This window comes from Anoplophora glabripennis, unplaced genomic scaffold, assembly GCF_000390285.2.
Source record: "Anoplophora glabripennis isolate ALB-LARVAE unplaced genomic scaffold, Agla_2.0 scaffold1994, whole genome shotgun sequence".
NCBI lineage: Eukaryota > Metazoa > Arthropoda > Insecta > Coleoptera > Cerambycidae > Anoplophora > Anoplophora glabripennis.
Window position 1 is genome coordinate 1 of NW_019418079.1, and position 21,454 is coordinate 21,454.

At 32.4% G+C, this 21,454-nt stretch overlaps 6 protein-coding genes across 7 annotated transcripts; 3 read left to right on the forward strand and 3 right to left on the reverse strand.

Moving 5' to 3' along the window:
* Positions 1-472: 472 nt before the first annotated feature.
* On the forward strand, positions 473-6,625 carry LOC108916552 (HBS1-like protein). The gene is made up of 8 exons (XM_018722831.1): positions 473-542; positions 876-963; positions 1,017-1,358; positions 3,485-3,810; positions 4,054-4,212; positions 4,558-4,963; positions 5,026-5,093; positions 6,013-6,625. Exons 2-8 carry the CDS (start codon positions 921-923, stop codon positions 6,574-6,576), a joined length of 1,908 nt encoding a protein of 635 aa, XP_018578347.1. The 5' UTR covers positions 473-542; positions 876-920; the 3' UTR covers positions 6,577-6,625.
* Positions 6,626-8,114: 1,489 nt separating this feature from the next.
* On the forward strand, positions 8,115-9,945 carry LOC108916551 (putative nuclease HARBI1). Its single transcript, XM_018722830.1, has 4 exons — positions 8,115-8,585; positions 8,660-8,946; positions 9,004-9,571; positions 9,680-9,945. The coding sequence occupies exons 1-4, from the start codon at positions 8,353-8,355 to the stop codon at positions 9,693-9,695; spliced, it is 1,104 nt and encodes a 367-aa protein (XP_018578346.1). The 5' UTR covers positions 8,115-8,352; the 3' UTR covers positions 9,696-9,945.
* Positions 9,946-10,278: 333 nt separating this feature from the next.
* LOC108916548 (myb/SANT-like DNA-binding domain-containing protein 3) lies at positions 10,279-11,503 on the reverse strand. Its single transcript, XM_018722828.1, has 4 exons — positions 11,113-11,503; positions 10,907-11,020; positions 10,730-10,843; positions 10,279-10,571 (listed from the first exon to the last, which is right to left on the reverse strand). Exons 1-4 carry the CDS (start codon positions 11,501-11,503, stop codon positions 10,318-10,320), a joined length of 873 nt encoding a protein of 290 aa, XP_018578344.1. The 3' UTR covers positions 10,279-10,317.
* Positions 11,504-12,291: 788 nt separating this feature from the next.
* On the forward strand, positions 12,292-18,714 carry LOC108916553. 2 transcript variants are annotated; one of them, XM_018722833.2, is made up of 12 exons: positions 12,292-12,646; positions 12,703-12,722; positions 12,779-12,878; positions 12,928-13,107; positions 13,174-13,353; positions 14,326-14,620; positions 15,184-15,452; positions 15,784-15,961; positions 16,020-16,182; positions 16,616-16,744; positions 16,798-16,963; positions 18,441-18,714. In XM_018722833.2, exons 1-12 carry the CDS (start codon positions 12,597-12,599, stop codon positions 18,580-18,582), a joined length of 1,872 nt encoding a protein of 623 aa, XP_018578349.1. In that variant the 5' UTR covers positions 12,292-12,596; the 3' UTR covers positions 18,583-18,714. The 2 variants fall into 2 exon arrangements, with proteins under 2 accessions (XP_018578349.1, XP_018578350.1); XM_018722834.2 differs by having other exon boundaries at positions 12,292-12,640.
* Positions 17,026-18,434, reverse strand: LOC108916554 (phospholipase A2-like). The gene is made up of 4 exons (XM_018722835.1): positions 17,764-18,434; positions 17,419-17,578; positions 17,207-17,365; positions 17,026-17,113 (listed from the first exon to the last, which is right to left on the reverse strand). The coding sequence occupies exons 1-4, from the start codon at positions 17,954-17,956 to the stop codon at positions 17,035-17,037; spliced, it is 591 nt and encodes a 196-aa protein (XP_018578351.1). The 5' UTR covers positions 17,957-18,434; the 3' UTR covers positions 17,026-17,034.
* Positions 18,715-19,409: 695 nt separating the features above from the next.
* Positions 19,410-21,117, reverse strand: LOC108916550 (3-hydroxyacyl-CoA dehydrogenase type-2). The gene is made up of 6 exons (XM_018722829.2): positions 20,963-21,117; positions 20,748-20,831; positions 20,301-20,468; positions 20,083-20,247; positions 19,797-20,034; positions 19,410-19,734 (listed from the first exon to the last, which is right to left on the reverse strand). Exons 2-6 carry the CDS (start codon positions 20,754-20,756, stop codon positions 19,544-19,546), a joined length of 771 nt encoding a protein of 256 aa, XP_018578345.1. The 5' UTR covers positions 20,757-20,831; positions 20,963-21,117; the 3' UTR covers positions 19,410-19,543.
* Positions 21,118-21,454: the final 337 nt, after the last annotated feature.

The following is a 21,454-nucleotide window of genomic DNA, read 5'->3' on the forward strand; positions in this document are numbered from 1 at the left end:
TTAATTTTCATCGGAGAATCGCCCCTTGAATTTTTTCGGTGTTATTTAGATACACCCTGTATAAGTTGCACTCTGAATATTATGGTATATTTAAATTTACCGCCAAGCGCAGCGTAATAAAGCGACATCTTTTGCATAGTTTTTGAACTACATTCTTAAACCAAAGACGGCTAGCACGGTCATTGAGTTTCTATTTTGTGTTGCAGCTGCTATTTGTTCACACACCGGTTGTAAGATGGCGCCAGTTGCGTTTGGAGCAAGTGATGCTTCCAATGAAAGAAGGAAATAAAGCCTCTTATTTAGTTACTCGTATGAGTATATTATCTAGCCTCCCTGATATTTCTATTCATTTTAAAATAAAATTGGTTATTTCATTTCGTTATTTGCTTATTTCACTCGTATTTATTATGCTACATTCACTTCGGGACACATGGAACACTAGCGACACCCTAGCGGTAAAAACTGTAAAAACTATCAGTAACTTCTGCCATTTTTTTGACAGATTTTGTCAATTTTCACGTATAATTCTTGACTGAATATTGGTGAATATCTGACTTGTAGTTACTATATATATAATATATATATATATATATATCTCTTTTGATGTAGTATTATATATATGCTTTTGATCTTATTTGTCGCATATATTTTATCTATGTTTGTCGCATAGTAGTTTTAAATCTGTTCATTCAGTCATACAACACATACTACAACATACGACTTCACTCGCGAAAATAAGCGGAAAAAGCCTCATTATGTGCAACATTCATGTCACTCATGTCAAATTAGATGATAATAAAAACAACGTTGGAATCGTTGAATAAGAATTACCATTAGTTTTTCTTTCTTCTACCATGTTTTAAATTTATTTCTAGATTCTGTTCGTACTATTCCAATTGAGACAAATTAGTACACTCAAAATGTCAAGACATAGGGACATTAGAAACATGGATTATTCCGATGGTAAGATATTTAATGAGTATACATTATTTTAGTTCTCATTTTATTGTTACTAGAATATGAAGGATACGATGATGTGTATGGACATTCTATAGATGACGATTACTATATATCGCCCAGCAATAGACAATTCTTATATAATAGAGAAAACTCTGCAAAAAATACGGAAGGCGGTATTAAAGAAGAAGATGAAATTGAGGCAGAATCGACAGATTCTGAAAAATCGAGACTTGAATCTTGTATCGAGGAAATACAAAGCATACTGGGACTTATAAATATACCAAGAAATAACTTGGTAGATTTTATACTTGCTCATAAATTTGATATTGAAAAAGTTGTGAATGCTATTTTAGAAGATCCAAGGTATAAGCCATCCGAAGCAGAAAGAAAGGAAAAAGGTGAATTACATATCTAGTTAGAATGTTTAAGAAAATTACCACAAAAATCTTGAAAATGAAGGAATTTTACAATGAAAATTCAATAGCTCGGTTGTAGCGAATGCATTTACTTGATTTGTGAGCAAAATAAAAATTATAGATATAGAGTTTTGTGGTATGCCTTTTTAAGATACACTGTGTATTAAGTGCCTTTCTTATAAAATAAAATTTATGTTTGTTATACAAAATCCGAAATTTACTTTATTGAAATGCATTTAATGCAGTGCCGTATCGAGGATATAACTATCATCGTTTTTGTTTCTTTTTCATGTTCCTTTGGCCCCTTTTACACATTTCGTAAGGTAAGGTGTCACAACGCAACCTAACAAATTTACAGTCCCAAAATTTAACAGTTTAACGAATATAAATCACGATATGTCTGTAAATGAATTTAACGCAACTTCAGAAAACAAGTATTCTTCAGAAATTATTTTGCCATCAAAAAAATTCACTATACCCAAAATATTTGATAAAAATTTAAACCCAAACACCTCGAAAAGTAAACACTTTATTATACCAAAATTGACCACTACAAAGTGTGAATTAAATTTAAATAAACCAAGTTTGCATGTGGTGGATTCAAAGGAAAATAGTAGCGATGAATTCAGTAGTTTGTCAGAATTAGTATCAAACCATTTAACTAAGACGTATGAAACAGAGTTTTTAAAAAATAAACAATGTCACATCGAAAATTTAAACAAAAATGTAAGTAAAATGGCTAAATTGAAGTTGTGCGATGCGAAATCCATGAGTTCCATCGAACACAAATCACCAGTCACAAATAGTTGGCATATTGACTTATCAGTAGCATTGAAATCGACTAATAGCATTCCCATAGTCCCTAATAGAGATCAGAATGACCATTTTGAAAAATTTGATATTCCCTTCGTGGATTGCGATAGACAGAAATTTTTGTCCAAAAATAAAACTCTACTACCGTGCAGCTTTGACATAAGTAACATATTAAAGATCTCATTAAGATATCAAAAGTGTCCCAGTAGCTTCGGTAAAGTATTATGTCTTAATTATACCGGAAGGCCAAAACGTGATATAAAAAGGTTGCACGATCATGTTTATTTAAGCAAAATCAAGAGATTCGATTTTAATAATCCCTCACCCGACGACATTATTAGTTCCCACGTGAGGAGATAGAGCAGAAAAGGAATCCCAAATGTTAAAAAATAACATATCAAAATAGAGGCGGTATATTTTTTAACATGATGTCGATTTTTGAAGAATACTTTTACATATACCAGTACAGGTGTTCATATTGCATTAAACGATTTTATTTTTATCAATAAATTTTGATCAATCCCAGTTTTGATGGTAAAACTAAAACATTAATTCAAAATTGATATTCACAAATAATTTGATTTAGTAATGTATAGGGTTATACTATATATACATCTATTTATACTTAAAAATCCATTATTCATACAGCTTCAAGCGTAGATACTAGTTATATTTTTATTTCGTTTTCTATGCCTTTCTATAAATTGACATGATATAGAAAACATTTTAATTTCTATACTCAAATTTTTATTTGATTTTCAGCAGATTGCATTAACTGGCAGTATTTAGAAAAAGAATAATTGCAAAAATAAAGTTGACATTTAAGAAAAATTTAACAATAGAGTTTTATTTTCAAGTATATTTAGATTGAACCAAGCAATAAAATACTTTATATAAAAATATACATGTGATATGTGATAGTAGTCATAAATGATTACATTTGAGGAAAATTAAATAAAGCAAACCTAGTCCGTAAGGTCTCTGAAAGTACTCATATGCTTATTTTTTCACTTTTGGGATACTTTTGCAATATGCTTATGTGTAAGAAAGTAGTTAAGGTTTTTTTTATGTATTTTATATAATTAGTTATTTCGATAGTTTTTAAATATGAAGAAATACAACTTTTCACTATTCGTGTGAATCGTAATTGTAATACTTGTTTAGTAAATTTAAAAGTACAAATTGTGGTAATAAATAGTACAAAAAAAATCATTAAAAACAAACTAGTCCTAATTAATACGTATATATTTATAAATGTACTTATCCCACCGACGACCATCTAACTGCCAATGCAGAAAGTGTAAAAGTGGTTGCATCAACTCCAAAGACTGCAACCAACGTCACAAAGGGTTTCGACTTGCCTCACAAGGATCTCAAGTTAAGCGTAACGCCTAGATCTCAGTCTCCTTCTTCTGGAAGGGCTACGCCAGTGACTGCGTCTGCTGCCGATGGATTTGATGAATCGCGGACCGGAAAGGTGAGAGACAACAAATTCGACCCTCAGCAGTTGTACAGAAAGGAGAGGGGTGAGGAGAAGGACCACCTTTATATGGTTGTTATCGGTCACGTTGACGCCGGTAAAAGTACACTTATGGGACGCCTTTTGTGTGACTTGGGACAGGTTGGTTTATTATGGTCTGGATGTAACTAAATTGCCTGGCTAAATTTTAACGGTGAATGCTACAGTGTTAAAGTTCCAAATATTTTAGTTACGTCCTATATCAAACGTGTACTTAAATAATATGTCATTCAATTCAACTGTGAATTGAAAGAAAATAACAATAAGTTATCGTAAATCTTCAAATTTTTGTACAATAAAACTAAAGTACAAATTCTTCGTCAAAATTTTTTCTTAATTTTCAAGGTGAATCAGAGAATAATGCATAAGTATGAACAAGAAAGTCGTAAGTTGGGCAAACAGAGCTTTATGTATGCCTGGGTTCTCGATGAGACTGGCGAAGAACGAAATAGGGGTATCACCATGGATGTGGGTAGATTTCAATTTGATACAAAAACTAAACGTGTAAGTATAGATTTTTTACATTAACTTATTTGTACCGTTTTGAGTATAGTCATCCTAGCGAATAGTTTAAATCAATTTATGAATATGTTCAAGATGTTTAGGGTGAAAGGTGAGTTAATTGCGTTTTTCTCAATAACATTGCATTTTCAGCAATTTTAACGAGGGTACTTCTTATATCCAAAATGAAATTGTAACATACCGTGTAGACTGTAAAAATCGTAAGCTCGAAAAAGTTATAAAACGTGTTAAAAAACTTTTTTCAATTTTACTTTTGAGTTGAAAAATAGTTATTTTTTTTTACTTTCTCTTAAAAGGGGAAGATATTTATAGCTTCGTTATTTTCAGGTAACATTACTTGATGCGCCTGGCCACAAAGACTTCATCCCGAATATGATATCGGGAACGGGACAGGCGGATGTCGCCTTAATGGTAGTTGACGCGACGAGAGGAGAATTCGAGACGGGCTTCGATTACGGAGGACAAACCAGAGAACACGCTCTCTTGGCGAGATCCCTTGGGGTTACGCAGCTCGCAGTCTCAATAAACAAGCTAGATACCGTGGCCTGGTCCCGGGAGAGATTTAACGAGATTGTTGCCAAGTTGAAAGGGTTCCTTAAATTGGCCGGATTCAAGGAATCCGATGTGACGTTCGTCCCCTGTAGTGGGCTCACGGGACAAAACTTGGTCAGTAAACCCACAGAAAATAGCTTATTGTCTTGGTACAACGGGCCCTGTTTACTGGATGTTATCGGTAAGCTTCTTACAATTCTTCTATTGTTATGAATTGGTTACTTTTTTTTTTTTTTTGTTTAGATAACTTCAGGTCTCCTGAGCGACCCATTTCAAAACCTTTCAGGCTCTCCGTTAATGATATATTTAAGGTGAGTTTAAGTTCAAATATGTGCAGTAAATTGTAGACGACGTACATGTCCAATAAATTAATAATTGTCAATCAAACTTTTAGCTTCGCATTTTTTAGTAATTTTTGAACTCTGGTGTGCAGTTTTTGGAAAAATGTTTGATACATGAGAAATTCTTTTCCATTCTCGAATGATTTTTTCATTCTCGAATGCAAAAATTTCGCAATCTAGCATAAAATATAACTATTTAAACATTACTTGGTAAATTTCAAATAGAATAATAGCTGTTACAGATCTGAGTAGTTCAAATGGTTCAACCGCGGATATATTGATTTATGCAAATAGAACCACGTGTAAAATTTCACATGGCAATTCTGTTTCTAATAGTTTGTGAAATATCTATTCACTAATTTAAAAAATGGCTGCTACGTAATAATGGAATTTAACTTAAATGTCAAAATTTTTTTTTATAAGTACGTGCAATGAAATTCCTTGTCAAATGGATAAAAGAAAAAATGTATTAGGAACGCTGAAAAAGATCCTACAATAATAACAAAATATACTGTTATGCATGTCGAAAACTTAAATACACACACGGCCTTCATAAATGATTACAAGACATGTGACCGGTGATTTTGCTTGAAACGGTAATATTATTTAATTCACGTTGGTAAAAAAATTACATTTCGGTAAAATTAAAAGTTATTGGAACAATAAGATCAAGGTTGTTAGAACAAAAAATTCTGTTTCACCGACATGTGATTGCTGCAATTTTTCGTGACAATTTATTCAACCAATCAATGATCACCACATTATCTCAAATCGTTAATGTTGATGATGGTAAGATTTAGGGATTCTTAGTTAACAGACAATGCTCGGCGGTCACGTGGCTTGTAATCATATATGAACTCTATTTTACGATATGTATTTTTAATTTTAGGGCACGGGGTCGGCTTTCTGCGTTTCTGGTCGCGTGGAGACCGGAACTTTAAGCGTAGGCGATAAAGTCTTGGTGTGTCCTAATAGAGAAAATGCCACGGTAAAATCTCTTAGTATCGACGAGATATCTAAGACGGTGGTATTTGCTGGCGATCAGCCCACCGTCACATTGTCCGGAATCGAAATGCAAAACGTGTCCGTGGGGAATATTTTATGCGATCCGCAACATCCCGTGCAGGTCGCCTCGAAGTTTCAAGCAAGGATCGTGGTTTTCAACGTAACCGTGCCCATTACGAAAGGATTCTCTGTCGTTTTACACCACCAGTCTTTGGTGGAACCGGCCGTGGTGAGCAAGTTGATATCTCAGCTGAATAAGAGCACCGGCGAAATTCTAAAGAAACATCCCAGGTTCCTGGGTAACAATACAAGCGCCATAGTGGAGGTTCAAGTGTCGAAGCCCATTGCCCTCGAATTGTATTGCGACTGCAAGGAACTGGGCCGGGTAATGCTGAGGGTAGGGGGAGTAACGATCGCAGCGGGACTCATTACTAACATTTTATTGTAAGGTAACTTTAAAGGGATCAATAAAATTTAATAATTAAAGTGCCACGTTATGTTGATTTTTATTCTAAATATAAAAAAGTTGTGTGAATCGGACGTGTACATTACTAACAGCATTAAGTTGCCGTTCCTCGAAAAACTAACAAACTTTTAAATTTAAAATTAGGAAGGACTACTCATCGCTAGAATGGACCAGTGGGATAATGGGTCTTGCATTTCTTTTGGTTCATCCGTACTGGTGGTTGCATCAAAAAAAAATTTTTAAATGTCTTAACTGCTTTATAAACCTTTTCTATTACAATTTAAAAACGTATTAAATAAAATATATTGTAATATTCCGTGATAATTAGTGTTTCTAACGCCACTTCTGATGTTAGAAACACACTAATAATTATCAGCGAATGTTGCAATATATTACTTTAAACAAACACAAGTTTTTAATTTCAAATTTAAAAGTTTTATAAAACACTTAAGATATCTAGTTGACGTTCAAGAAGAATAAAGGTTCGGTGGCAATCAAAAAATCATTACTTAGCGTAAGTTATTCTTTCCCTAGTGTTAAGAAATACCTAAAACAATTAGTGGAAACGAGCATAAGTAGAATTACTCGGAAACTATTGGTTGAAAACTAAATGTGTAGTACATATAAGCTTTGTTCGTAAACCTTCCACTGCTACACTAGTGTAGTAATACGTTGTTCGTTTATTGCAGTGTAGCCAAGTGCAGGTATAATCCAGGTGTTCGAAAAGTCCAGTGTAGTGTAATAGTGCAGACACTACTACACTGGCTAACAAGGTGGTGTAGTATATTTGTGGCGCGAAAATGAAACTTTTATCACAAATGTCACATCTTGGTAGATATTTTAGATAGATCATTACAAATTTGGCAATATTTGATTTTACTCTGAAATGGCTGATAAATTCGTCTTCCTCACAGTTTCGAACAAGTTCTATAAAATTTGTAATGCACTTTCTTTTATTTTTTTTGGAAACAGGTCTCCAATAAAACATGAATATTTCTTTTTTTACGAAGGTAATCATCTGATTCCGATTCGCTTCCAGAGTCACTAAATAATTCACTCATCACAAATATTTTCTCCATGATTTACAATTAGGTTATGCCAGTTTAAGTTTACCCAAATTGAATTAACGAACAGCCAAATGTTTTCTCTAAAAGTGGTGCACAACTATTATTTTAGTGTAACACTGAATTCCACTACACTACACTACTCTACACGTTGTGTAGGTTTACGAACAAAGCTATAATTTAATTGCACAACTGAACTATTCTATATTCAACTGACAAAATTGTCATGGCAGGAACAGGTAGACCGAATGTTACCTTTTAGGCAACCAGTCATACCGCATACCACAGGGACTAGAAATTTCAACATTAGCGCCCTACGGTGGCCATGTACCTAACTAAGGTTTAGTGTATTTTTGGCTGCATAACAAAAATAGTATGTAATATCTTCAACTCTATTATATGTTTTTTGCCTTCTCTTCAACGTTACTTTCCATTATATTTTAAGTGTATGGTATATATATAATACTACTGGCCGGTTTCTTCAGACTCGGTTTAGTACCAGACAACTTTATCCGGCGGTTATCATGAAGGTAGACCTATTTTTCGTTTTCTTCACTTCTGAATATCCTTCATCCTTCAGTTTTCTTAAAGATAACTTTATCTGGTAGTTCAAGCAGCATATAAGCTATTATCTGAAAGACAATTCTAACCTCTTTATAATTTTGGCACCTATATTCATCAAACAATAAAAAAAATGGATTACAATAATTTATTATTTATGGATGTAGAAGTCTTTTCTGATGATGATGACGACTTTTATGATGGAAATTATATAGAAATTCGTCGGCCATACACATTAAGAAATAAACCAAATAACCTGGATGTTTGGGACGATGATGATTTTTTTAGACGGTTCAGATTAACAAAACCTACCGTAAATCTATTAATCATCAGAGTTCAAAATCAGTTGGAAGTGATCTGGAATAGGTAAGTAGCTATAAACTATATCAAATTAAAGAAAGGTAAATAATTAGTAATACCTATACAATTGCATTACTTAGGTCTCGGAGTCTCACACCAATGAATCAACTTTTATTAGCATTAAGATTTTATGCTACTGGTAATTTTTTACGTGCTGTAGGAGATTTTTCTGGTGTCAGTATAGTTACTGCAAGTAGAATCGTGAGGAAGGTGTCAATTGTAATAGCCTCTTTGAGGCCTGATAATATAAAAATGCCTAGAACCCAGCAGGAAATTGAATCCACAAAAAGAGGGTTTTTTGCTATGCATGGATTTCCCCGGGTGGTAGGAATTGTCGATGGAACCCATATCAGAATACAGTCGCCAGGTAAACACTTCTCTAAACACTTTCTCATATTTACTGTAATAAATAATTCTCTTTTAGGTGGCGATAACGCGGAATTATTTAGAAACAGGAAGGGTTATTTCTCCATTAATACGCAAGTTACTTGTGATTTCAACTTAAAAATCATTGATATCGTGGCAAGGTGGCCCGGATCAGCACACGATGCAACAATTTTTCAACATAGCAGTTTGAAAATTCACATGGAACAAAATCGTTTTAATAATGGTATATTATTAGGTGACAGTGGGTACGGATTAAAAAATTATCTCCTCACTCCTTTATTGCATCCAAATATTCCTGCAGAACAGTGCTACAATGAAGTTCATATTCGAACCCGAAATACCATTGAGCGTGTAATTGGAATATGGAAACGACGATTCCCGGTTCTAAGCATAGGCTTAAGATTGAAGATTGAAACCATACAAGACATTATAGTAGCTACTGCTGTGCTTCATAATATAGCAAGGGATGAGAGAGAAGAAGATCCTCCAGGAGAAATAGAGCTTGATGGTGTTTTGGGAGAAGTACCACAACCAATACCTAATTACAATCGCAATAGAATGGACAATGCAGTTAGACAGGCTCTCATTGCTGATTATTTTTCAAGGTAATTTTAAATTCTGTGTTACAATGAAATAATTCACTTTTACATTTTTATAAGTACCTTTATACTTACCTTTTAACCTTGCAATTATTATTTTTTATTGTTTTTAAGGTACAGAAGGAACTAACTTTTGCAGCATAATTGAAGGTTTACCTTTGTGGATTCCATTTGAAGTACATATATAGAGTTTTCGAGAAAATGAATGTTGTTCTGTGATGATTTTATATATTCACATTTTATAGAACTTAAGAACTATAGAACTTGTCATTTATGTAAATAAAAGTTAAAAGTAATAAAATGTACAAAATTAATATCCATTAATTAAACATTATCAAATTAGTCAGTATTACTTTTTCTGTGTATCTTTAGGGAGATTGTGTGAAAATCAAGCTGTTTTTAACTAAAAATTGGCTTACAAGAAATTGATTGCCACAATGTTATCAAAATGCAAATATAGTAGTAGTAAATTCAGTTATGTGTATTAACAAATTCTTATACCTACACTTATCTTTTCCCAAAACAAATTGAGATTTGAGGTGCCGATAAAAAGATATAATTTTCAGTCAACTGACACACATTAGAAAGATGTATTTAAAAGTTTATTAAACTCAACGCTATACCTAACAGAAATAATGAATAAATCGCAATTTATAAGCAAAAAACTGTCAGTCTTTTGTTTCTGTAAATAAATATCTAACATACATTACAAGTAACTGAAGTACCATATTTTGATTTAAATGTTTCACAAATTAAAATTGAAATTCATCCCTAAAATTTTGCAATTTTATATTTTTTATTTCCAAATCTCTTTTGAGATTCTCTATAATAAGTTCATTTATAGCACTTTTCTGAATGATTTCTTGCTCTAATAAAGTTTCCTGCAGTTCCAAAATTTTTTTCTTCGTCTCCACCATTTCTATGCAGACTTTGGTATTCTTTCGTTGTATGGTCCCTTTACTCTTTTTATTTTTGTGCAGAAATTTATTAACACCACTTGCATTAGCTGAAAAATTTACAAGTTTCAGTCAGACTACCTGTGCCTGAAACAAATTACTAAAGTACAACAGTGGTATATTGCCACTCCATTCTACATCGTATTACCACTTATGAAACTGTCACATCCTTAGTAAAAATATTTAAAATGTTAATATTGGTACCTACATTGTGACATGTAATTTTCTTTGTCCTCGGCTCTACCTTTTGGTGGAGGATCTGTTTCATGGACATATTCTATGTGAATCTCTTCTGTGTCGTCTTCATTTATAATATCGGTTTCTAAAGTTGAAAAAAAATACATTATTTTGATGATATGACATTATCTATGTGGTCAGTAGTTACCATTAATATTTATGTTGGTAATTGATATTGCATTTTCCGAGGCGCTTTCATTAAGTTTGTGGGATTCTTCTCGAAGAAAGCCACCAGGTTCTTCTTGAGGAAAGTGATCAGGATCTACAAAATATTACTTTATCGAATGAGAAATATATTTTCTGTGAATAATTAAATATATGGGACCTGCATATATAGACAAAATTTTTAATTACCAATATCATTATCAAATCGAGATGAAAGTCCTAACATTGTTAAGTCGCTGACCGAAAGAAATTTTTCTTCGTGAGGTTTCAAAATAGGACACGTGATAGCTCCACCACCAGTTTTTTTAATTTCTTCTTTTACTTTAGCACACGTTTTCCTCAAATCTTTCTTAAATGTTTCATATTTGGATCGTACAGACTTAACTGATCTGGGAAAATTTCCTGATATAGCGTTGAATTCATCAGTAATTATTTGCCATGTATCATTTTTGTCTTTCCATGTAGTAGCATCTGTACGTTTATTTTCAATTACATGTTTATATTTTAGGGCCAAGTCCACTAAAATCTCAGTCTCCAGTTTTGTAAAATTAGGGCTTCTTTTATCTTTTTCTTTTTCCATTTTAAAGAAATTGTGACTGGAAACTTCATAATATACTGTTATGTATCAAACCGTAACATAAATAACTGTTATTTCGTTTGCTCAATATTACTTACCTACTATTTAAAACACTATCCAAACAAATCTTGCTTGTATTTGTTATTTGAATTTTGAAATAACAACATAACCACAATTTTGGGACTCTGCTTCTTCCTCTAGAAGCTTCAAATGCTACTTTGCAATGTTGCCGCATGTTTTATTACCTACTTTTAGTCTAGATTTTATCCTTGGTATAATTACCTACCTTGCAGACAAATAACTTCCCGGTTTATGTGAAGAAATCCATTTTTTATTTATCTCATAGATAAGTTTATCTGAAAGATAGCTATCAGAGACTTGTCAGATTGTGAAGAAACCGGCCACGTGTATGGACTACCAGCATAAACGCTTGAAGAATTGAGTCCACAATAGCATTACTATCTGTTTATTTATACATAACTCCTTAACTATGTGTTTAACTATCCAATCATATCATCATTTTTTTTTCTGCTTATTTTTAATAAAATTCAAAAAATTTCAAACAGTATTTTTGTGTTGCTAGATTAGACATAAATGAAATTCTGTGATAAATGAGATGAATACAAGACCACTGCTCATTAAATTAAATATTCATTTTTGCCGCGAAGACCCACTTTTCCAAACACTGATTAATTCAGTTATATAATTTTTTTGGATAGCCAATTGGTCTAGTGGTATAATCAATCGTTGCGCAACATTCTTCCACACCACGTAATTAATTGATAGCACTTTCACTAATTCAAAATAAGCACGACAATGTTAAAGGTCGTAGTGCAGATACCCTGGGGTAAGAGGAATCGTGAGATTTGTGATCGTGATGATTATAAAATGCAGTTGGTCTGTACGCGGTCGTTTCCGTGTTTTGACTTTCGTTTTCCCACGATCTGAGACATCACTTATTCCCAAAATTTGAGGTTATTTTTGTGTTCTACAGCTATCAACAAGGTATTCAGCAGGTTGTTCTGTTGGTTGTTGAAAATGTTCACTTTTGATTGAAAATTAATCGAAATTTAGTCGTTTTTTCGTTTGTTAAAATATGAAAAACAATACAGAAACGCCAGATGAAATAGGCGGTAAAATGTATGGGTACGGAAATAGGTAAGTAAATTTTCAAAAGATGATCTAATTTTTTTTATTTTCAGGGAAGGAAACAAAGTGGAAGGTGAGGAATCTTAAATAGGTGTTTATTTTAAAATTGTAATCATATAGGTATTTTAGTAAGCACAAAACCAAATGAATTTAAAAACAGAAAATATTTTTTTCAAGAAAATTTTGTGAATGAATGTGATGCGTTCGTCAAGTATTTTGCAGCTATCAAGTAAATATTCATAAATATTGTATGTAGATATTCATTTATTATTTTTTAGAGATAATGGTGTTATGTTGCATATAATCAGAGATATAAAAAATATGGGAGACTATTGTGATTTGTTCAACAATGTAAATAAAGATTTTTACAGAGAATCGATCAATTTATACAATGACTCTATTCCTGCAGATGAGCTAAACGGGAACATACTATATGCCTCGAAACTCGTAAAACTAATGTAAGTTTTCATTAATCCCTTATATTTTAATATTTTTCGTTAAATAAGTACCTACTTTGTTCGCAGTAACTCCCCAGACAAAGGAAGATGCTTAGTAGCCAATGCTGTCATACCCAAAAATAAAACTTTAATATTTGAACCACCTACAGTTGTACAGGTTAAACCTCTGTGTACCTGCGTAGGAGATCGAGAATCATCCCTGTATAGATGTCATAATTGTGGGGTAGCTTGTAAGATGTTCTTCACGTAAGTCAAGTCCTTATTTAATTTCATAACTTTGTACATAATTAGGTAAATTTGCCAATTTCTTATACAGGTTATCCCAGAAAGGTTGATATAGATTAATTTACTTATGTACAGGGTGAATCGGGAGAAACCCACCAAACTCCAGGAATGGCTTTTACACGTCAAAGGAATAAGAAAAAACTCGAATGTTGTGGGATTTTTATTTGTTTTTAAGGTATGACGTACATTTCAATAAAAAAAAAATATTTATTAAATTCTCTTAATCATAATGTTCTTTGAAAACAAATGAAATTTGCATAACATTGAGTTTTTTCTTATTATTTTGACGTTGAATCCATTCCTGGAGTTTGCAATTCTCCTGACTTACCCTGTAGATGTAAAAGTCAACGCCTACTGAGATATAACTGTCTTAAATTAGCTAAGATACAGGATGTTCGAGAATTCTGGTCTTATATAAAATATGTTATAAAAATATAAAAAATGATTTTTAATTGTCATTTTTGAAAAATGACAATTAAAAAGCCCACTTTTAACAGTTTTGTAGAAAAAATAGTGTATGATATACGTGTTAAATGTAAGATTTTATTTTGTGAGTGAAGATGATTAAAAAACGAGCGTGGCGAGTTTTTTAACTTCACGAACAAAATAAAATCACTTTTAACACGTATATCATAAATAGCTATTTTGGCAAAGTATTGGAGTGGGGATTTTTTCTTTCATTCTTTCCGAGGTATTACCTCTAAAGTGAATTTTAAGTTTCTTATGAATTCCACAATATTAAATAAAAATTGTGACGATCATAGAAGGAAATTTGTCATTATAGTACCGAATCCATATTATTTACTGAAATTTCTTAAAACTTTGTAACCTTGTATTTAAAAATATGTAAATTTCAATGAATAACCAGGGCTACGTTTTATTTGGAAAACTTAATGTTTCCAAAACCTTCGTGCATGCTATAATTTTTTGTAGATGTGACGGATGTAACATATGCGTATTTTGTTCAAGAGCGTGCATGATGTACGCTTACACCAATTACCACCGTTATGAGTGTTATGGCCTGCAAAGACATTTTTGGTCAATGGAGGACACAGACTATAGTTATTTATCGTTCAGAATGATGTTGTATGGTGCTAGTAAAAATTTTAGAAGTGATTCCACTGTCGGTCAGTGTTACGGCGATATTGATAACAACTACCCCTTTTTGTACATGCTGGAGACAAATTTCCATCAACTTGGTATTGCCAAAGTTAATGAAATACTGTATGTAAGTATTCTTGAATATGAACTCTGTGTCCTTTGAAGAAAGTAATTTATAGAGCAGGATGGAAAATGGGGTTTTATTTAAGAAGTTGTTGTTTGTATAATTTTCTACTACAGTGTGGACTATTAAGAACAGTACACCCATCTAACATTTTTTTTGTGCTCCGTGTTTTTATTTTATTTTTTTTATAAATAGTAGCATTGTAGATATAATTATTTTCTGGAAGTCGATTCTCCATTATAATTTGATGAAATTTGAAATAATGGTATTAAGTGATCTGATTAAGGCTACATAGCTAGCTAGAGTTTTAATAAAATCCCTGAAGGTATTGCCCAAAAAGATCTCTTTAAAAAGAAATGATGGCGCCTCACGGATTGCCAACTGAATCATAATCGGTTCAACAAGTACATCTAGAAGGCCTCTATAAAAAATAATCATTTGAATTGTGCATCCTGTAAAGAATTCAGAGGCGCGTCTAGTTCTTAATGGACATCACACCATTTTCTAAGAGCAGAAAATCGTAGTCCTAATGTTATTCATAACTAACTTTTTTTTTTTTATTTTAGAAGTCTTCAAAGAATTTGATGTACTTGATAATGAAAACGACATTTTTCGATATATTCAAAGACCAAAGAGCAGATATCCACGATTTGTATTTATACATTGGTGGTCTTTTGGTCAAACACTACTGTCAGGCCCAAACCAACAATATTATCCTGAAATATCCGAACTTGTCAACTGGTTTTGGAATAAACGTTGTAAGTGGGACGGGAAAAGCCATCTGTCCTACAGTTGCGCTCCTCAGTCATGCTTGTTCCCCAAATGCCGTTGTTCTGTAAGTGGTAAATAATTTATGTCAATTAGAATATAGCAAAAAACCGTAGCGCATTAATTTTTTAAATACAAACGATTGCAATTATACTATATATAAAGTAATTTTGAAAAACATTGCAAAAAAAATTCACATTACTAATATTCAAACACAAGTGTACAACCGAGCCCATTTTGGAATAAATTAAGTGACTTAAAGCCAGATATCATATTTCGCATAAGAAAAATCTCAAAAGGGATGTTCTGAAAAGTCATTTAAGAAAAACATTTTCCCCCCACATAATGTTATACGCTGTATGGGCCGTTGGATATAATTTGATTAAAACCACTTTCAGAGTATACTACGACTCTGTTGCTGTGAAAAGTATTAAACCCATTAGGCCGGGTGAGGAGATTACCATATGCTACAAGGAAGTCGATGCACTGTTAACGTTATCCGAGAGGCGAACGATCACAGAAGAAATATTTAATTTTACGTGCAAATGTTACTTCTGTGAATATGAACGTTATTGGGTATGATGAATGAGTAACTTTATTACCTGTTCATTTGTAAAGTAACGCGTCTTTTTAGATAGAAACCCCTTACAGATGTCAAGTGTGCAGTGTCGGTAAAGCCAAGAAAATCGACCTAGAAAATGGCAAAGTAATGGGGTACTGCATCAGGTGTGAGAGGTATTTTAATTTTGACGTGATATTAGACAACCTGAAAGTTGCCACCATCTGCCAGAATTTATGTAAGTAAAATTATAGTAATGCCTTATAATTTTTTTGTTTGTGAAAATAATTCACGTTTTGTTTCGATACCAACGTAAACTTCGGAAAATGTACCTTTCCTGTTTCGTCGAGGGTTTTGTAAGTAGTACTTAGTAATTGTGATTAATTTGTGTGTTAATAGTTCCTTAACGGTAAGCATTCTGTGCGGTGTGATTATGTTTATAATGAAATATGCGAATTTGTGTATGTTCGAGAGGCACGTAAAGTTTGTAAAACTTGCACCCCGAAAAAACTTGTATAACTGGTATAGATAGGGAGGAGATGTTGTTTCTAACCTGTTTAGATTTTCTAAAACTCTCGACAAAACACTGCCATGAATGAATTAAACTTTACGCATTAAAAATAAAGTTTTGTAAATATGTAGTATCCTTCTCATTGTTCTCAATATTCTAGATAAGGCCACATTTGCTATCGACCACGTTGTTAGACTGGCGGAATGTTACAGCAAAATATTCCCCTCGAATTCGTGGAAATTGCTGGACATTTACAAACTTTTGTATGAGAAGCACGTCCTCGGAGAAGGTAAGACCGATGTCGAATTGGAGTAAATCAAACTTTCATTCAATTTTCTCTAGAGAAACCTTTCGAAGTTATGAAATATGGACTGCTGACATTCAGCATTCTTGAGCACTACTTATCAAGGTTGTATGTGCCGATTCTGGTGGCCAAAGTCAAATTTGTGTCTCGAGTGCTGAATATGAGGAGTTTTGAGAAACTAAAGAATGTGTCAGAGGATCAGTTGTAAGTAAAATAAATAAGTTGGTGTGTTTATTATAACTTTGATTTTATTTCAGAAAATTACTGTGGGTATCTTAAAAGTTGGGTAGATCGAACCATTGGTACTCTTTTTCTTTTGTTCTGTCGAATGTGTAGTTCAGGCATTTCTTTCTCCTAAAAACGAATATACTTTTGTAATTACAAGTCACTTTTCGTTCCCATCTTGACGACGATGTCTGGGTCGTCTGTTGATGATTTAACACTTACGGGAAATAGCTATATTTATCACATCCCGTTACGGGGAATTCATTCTTGTAACACTGGGTCCCTAGAGCCGTAAAATATAAATTACCGACTTGCCCAGATGTTGCCGATTTAACCGTTTTTAAACATTGATAAAAATCCCTATCGCACTTGCAGTTTAGCCTAAAACAGAAAGTAATGGACGGCCTTAAAGGGGACAAGTTGTTTTATAGAACCTTGTATAGAACGAGGGATTAGTTAAATTATATCTCGTTTGGAAACCTTCAATGATATCTGGACAGTAGTCGTGATTCCTACAACACTTGTCGGTGTCTCTGTGAATCCCAAAATCATCGTCACTTTCCGCGATATTACCGGCCCCGCACCATTTCGTTCCTAAAAGTTTGCGATAAAATGAAAACAAGTTTGATTATAAAGGATAACTTATAGTTAATTAATTGAATTTAAATTACTTGGTAAAATACTCTTTTCTTTTGTGAAGAAAAACTGATAATCGACTGGAATAATATATTTTGTGTTCCTATTTTATTTAATACAGTGGTTTAAAAAATTTTTCTCACCTGGATAGATAAAAAATCGGTTAGGCATACGAACTTCGTCGGCTCGTGAGGAAATATCAAAATCGTTAAAATTGTAATCAACCGAATTGTCCCAGATTATTTTGACACCGGCCACGCCGTATGACCTAATAAACGCCACGAGTAATATTAACAAAGAATTCATTTTCGTGCCTACCTTGTAGTATCGTTGCATGCTTGAAAATATATATTTATACGAAGAAAAATTTGCATATCAGTTTAATTTTATTATGCGAACGGAAGGAACTAAATTAGAATGTAATATGTTCCTAACGATATGTATTATTTATCATTTTGATACAACGTGATGACAAATACTGACCTGAATAATTGTGAATATCGGTGACGACTGGTGAAAATTAAAAAAGTCTTACCCTGATAATCAAAATGTCTATTGCCGTTTTCAAAATTTAATTATCCTTATTCATTTTCCAAGATATATATCGGTCACTCTGTGCAGTTCGACCGATTCCATTTGGCTGGTTCCATATACCCAAACGTGAGAAAGAGTCGCATTAATAAAATATATAAAATCGCATTATTTGTGAATTGACAATTTTCCTATTTAGATTTGGTAAATTTTTGGTGGTGGTATACTACTGTGGCTTATACTTAAATTTTGAGTGTCATTTTTTATTTATCCCACTCGTTTGTTTTAGGGATATCATGAAAATTTTTGTGGCAGAGGTAATGAAAATGAAGGAAGATCTCGAATTTTATTTGCCAGAGCAGAAGATTTTATTCCATAAGAATTTATTAATAAAAGTGCACGAAGTATTCAAAACTATGCAACTGGTTTGATTATACGTTCCGATTTTATAGAAAGTTTTGCAGTTGTCACGTGCCAAAGTGTTACATTTATCTTAGTTGAAATTATTTTTGTATGTAAAAAAATGTTTATTATTTTCCAGATTCTTTTTATTTTATTCACAAATGTTTCCAATAAAACTTTTGTTAAAAATCCAAAGGGTAATTTATGTCCGAAATCAAAAATATACATCGAAAGAATCGAGATATGACAATAATTATATTTGTAGAGATATTATTTTGGATAAATAAGAATAAATTTTTATGAAATTATCAAAATTTAACAAACTATTTTCTAAAAACAATAATCCAAAAATATTGAAATTATTACCTACCGACTTGTCTTAAGAAAAATGCCATTTGATGTGCGTGTACAAAAATTTATATAGATGACGCCGTGGTTGGCCATTGTCTCTGTCGGACATATTCGATTTTCCATCTTATTTTAACATTCATATTAAAGTGAGATAAATGAATGTAGGTGCAAACCTTCTAATATACACGTATTTCATTCCTACAAATATTTAATTCCTCGTTTTATGTCCAATCTATGGTTTTAATTGCGACGTTATATTTTTATTTTGAGAGATTATTCGTTTTAACACAAAATAAGGACAATAAGAGTAAGAAAATGTAGCTCATTTGTAACCGTTTTTAATGCATTGTAATAAAAATTATTATCCAGAACGGCTGAAAAAGATATTGGTTTCTTTATTCAAATATTTTTTTACCCGTCTTACGTTATCTAACCATTGGTTTTATGCCGTTACCAGACCGTTTATCTAGGGTTCATAAATAAGAATCATTTAAATAAAAAAACATTTTCCCTCTTAAATCAACCTATCAAAGTTTTATATTTATATTCATAAATCGCCAATGCTGTTCAAATGTAAGTATTTCACAAAAAAATATTGTGATAACAGTTTATTAAAAATTACATAAAAAAGAATAAAACTCATGGTTGCATTCTTAAAGCTCCATCTAACCTAATAGTTTCTCCATTTAACATGGGATTCTCAAGAATGCTCTGTACTAATTGAGCATATTCTGCCGGGTCCCCAAATCTCGAAGGAAAAGGTACAGTCTTTTCTAAAAATGCTACCACTTTTTCCGGTAACGCGGAAAGAAGAGGTGTCCTAAATAATCCTGAAATATAGAAAATATAGCATTATTGTATTTGGTCAATAACTAAATGATAAAGAAATTACCTGGCGCAATAGTAACTACTCTTATTCCTTGGCTAGCTAAATCTCTTGCAATCGGTAAAGTCATTCCTATAATAGCGGCTTTACTAGCAGAATAAGCAGCTTGTCCCATCTGTCCTTCAAAAGCAGCTATACTAGCTGTGTTTACAATTACTCCTCTTTCCATGTACGAGTTTGTTTCATTTGACCCTATTAATCCTACTGATAGACGTATTACGTTAAAAGTTCCCACTGTGTTGACCTAAAATTAGAAATATTAATTAATTCCATTATATAATTTGCTACATACCATTAAAACTTTTACAAAATCTTCTAATTGATGAGGATAGCTCTTATTAAAATTATAAGTTTTAAATGCTACACCAATTCCTGCACAATTAATAACATAATTAAGTTTCCCAAATTTTTCTTTTGTTAATGTTAATGCATTTTTAACGTCTTCCTCCGAAGTTACCTGTAACATTAATTAGTAAAAAAGAAAAGAAATAGCCATGTTCTAATAATTACATTCACTGGTGCAAATACCACTTTGTCGTCTCCAAATATTTTAACTACCTCGTTACCCTTAGAAGTTGGTAAATCACACAAAACTACTTTGACACCTTGCTGGACCAATCTCTCCACTGTGGCTCTTCCTAATCCAGAAGCCCCACCTGTTACTAAACTTACTGCACCCTAAAAGAAATGTTTACATTTTTTATGCAATACAAACTGTATTGTTTAATGTTATGGTAACATCTTAATTAGGACTCAAATAGGAACTCGTCTAACTCTAACTTAAATCTATGGGTGTCATAACAATTATTAGTCATCGAAATTTATTCAGTTTTGAATGATCATGATAAAATTTTTCGATATTTCACCAAAATTTGACCATTCCCACCTGATTCTTACTTACAATTAATTAGTTTCTGTTATCTCTATATGCTACGAGTCGACAAAAGATTGGCTTACCTTAATCATTTCTTAAAATAAATGTAATTAAAATTTGTTTGTAAACAGCAGCTCAGCTACCCTTTCCACATAAAAAAATAATACCTACAAAAAAATCTTGTACTACATAGACTACATAAAAGTCGCAAATATTAATAATAATAATCCTATATTATTTTTTCTAGATTTGTGAATATTATTGTATATACTAGGTTAAAAAATGGAAACGCTCAGACCTCGACCCTCGATTAAACTCGAACGGTGTAACTAAATTGGCAAGATAAAGACTTTATAATCTAGGAGATAATGCAAAAGTGTGTGCCGGGCTAAATACTAAATACACATTTTATGCTGTGCAGTGTGCTGTATTTTAAATTTTAATATTATTATTATTATTATTATTATTATTATTATACACAACACACAGGGTTGCCATATTTTCTTTTAAGCTAGTAGCCAAACCAAAATTGAAAGTAGCCCAAAATAGCCTACATCTAGTAACAAAAACCGTTATTTATAATTTTTATACATTTGAAGTTTAAAACCATTCAGGTTTGAGTTTGTTCTGAGTCTGGGGACAATCCTTTTCTAGTCGTATGTGGACAACCCTGAGAAATAGAGTAACTGCTTGTTGTTCTCAAGTAAGGACAACCACAGAACATATAATACATACAAGTACAACTATGGTCGTAACAATCTAGTAGCTGCACCATGGGAAAAATTTGAGC

Excerpts from the sequence above, each read along its gene's own strand:
- LOC108916552 (XM_018722831.1), top strand. The coding sequence starts at position 921 with ATGTCAAGACATAGGGACATTAGAAACATGGATTATTCCGATG. Across the intron at positions 3,811-4,053 it reads TTTTGTGTGACTTGGGACAG|GTGAATCAGAGAATAATGCA; the intron begins GTTGGTTTATTA and ends TTAATTTTCAAG. Across the intron at positions 4,964-5,025 it reads CTGTTTACTGGATGTTATCG|ATAACTTCAGGTCTCCTGAG; the intron begins GTAAGCTTCTTA and ends TTTTTTGTTTAG.
- LOC108916551 (XM_018722830.1), top strand. The coding sequence starts at position 8,353 with ATGGATTACAATAATTTATTATTTATGGATGTAGAAGTCTTTTCTGAT. Across the intron at positions 8,586-8,659 it reads TTGGAAGTGATCTGGAATAG|GTCTCGGAGTCTCACACCAA; the intron begins GTAAGTAGCTAT and ends TGCATTACTTAG. Across the intron at positions 8,947-9,003 it reads TATCAGAATACAGTCGCCAG|GTGGCGATAACGCGGAATTA; the intron begins GTAAACACTTCT and ends ATTCTCTTTTAG.
- LOC108916548 (XM_018722828.1), bottom strand. The coding sequence starts at position 11,503 with ATGGAAAAAGAAAAAGATAAAAGAAGCCCTAATTTTACAAAACTGGAG. Across the intron at positions 11,021-11,112 it reads TCGATTTGATAATGATATTG|ATCCTGATCACTTTCCTCAA; the intron begins GTAATTAAAAAT and ends AATATTTTGTAG. Across the intron at positions 10,572-10,729 it reads AGAAAATTACATGTCACAAT|CTAATGCAAGTGGTGTTAAT; the intron begins GTAGGTACCAAT and ends TAAATTTTTCAG.
- LOC108916553 (XM_018722833.2), top strand. The coding sequence starts at position 12,597 with ATGAAAAACAATACAGAAACGCCAGATGAAATAGGCGGTAAAATGTAT. Across the intron at positions 14,621-15,183 it reads AAGTTAATGAAATACTGTAT|AAGTCTTCAAAGAATTTGAT; the intron begins GTAAGTATTCTT and ends TTTTTATTTTAG. Across the intron at positions 15,453-15,783 it reads TCCCCAAATGCCGTTGTTCT|AGTATACTACGACTCTGTTG; the intron begins GTAAGTGGTAAA and ends AACCACTTTCAG.
- LOC108916554 (XM_018722835.1), bottom strand. The coding sequence starts at position 17,956 with ATGCAACGATACTACAAGGTAGGCACGAAAATGAATTCTTTGTTAATA. Across the intron at positions 17,579-17,763 it reads CCGATTTTTTATCTATCCAG|GAACGAAATGGTGCGGGGCC; the intron begins GTGAGAAAAATT and ends GCAAACTTTTAG. Across the intron at positions 17,366-17,418 it reads AATCCCTCGTTCTATACAAG|GCTAAACTGCAAGTGCGATA; the intron begins GTTCTATAAAAC and ends TTTCTGTTTTAG.
- LOC108916550 (XM_018722829.2), bottom strand. Across the intron at positions 20,035-20,082 it reads ATTTTGTAAAAGTTTTAATG|GTCAACACAGTGGGAACTTT; the intron begins GTATGTAGCAAA and ends TTCTAATTTTAG. Across the intron at positions 19,735-19,796 it reads AGTAGTTACTATTGCGCCAG|GATTATTTAGGACACCTCTT; the intron begins GTAATTTCTTTA and ends TCTATATTTCAG.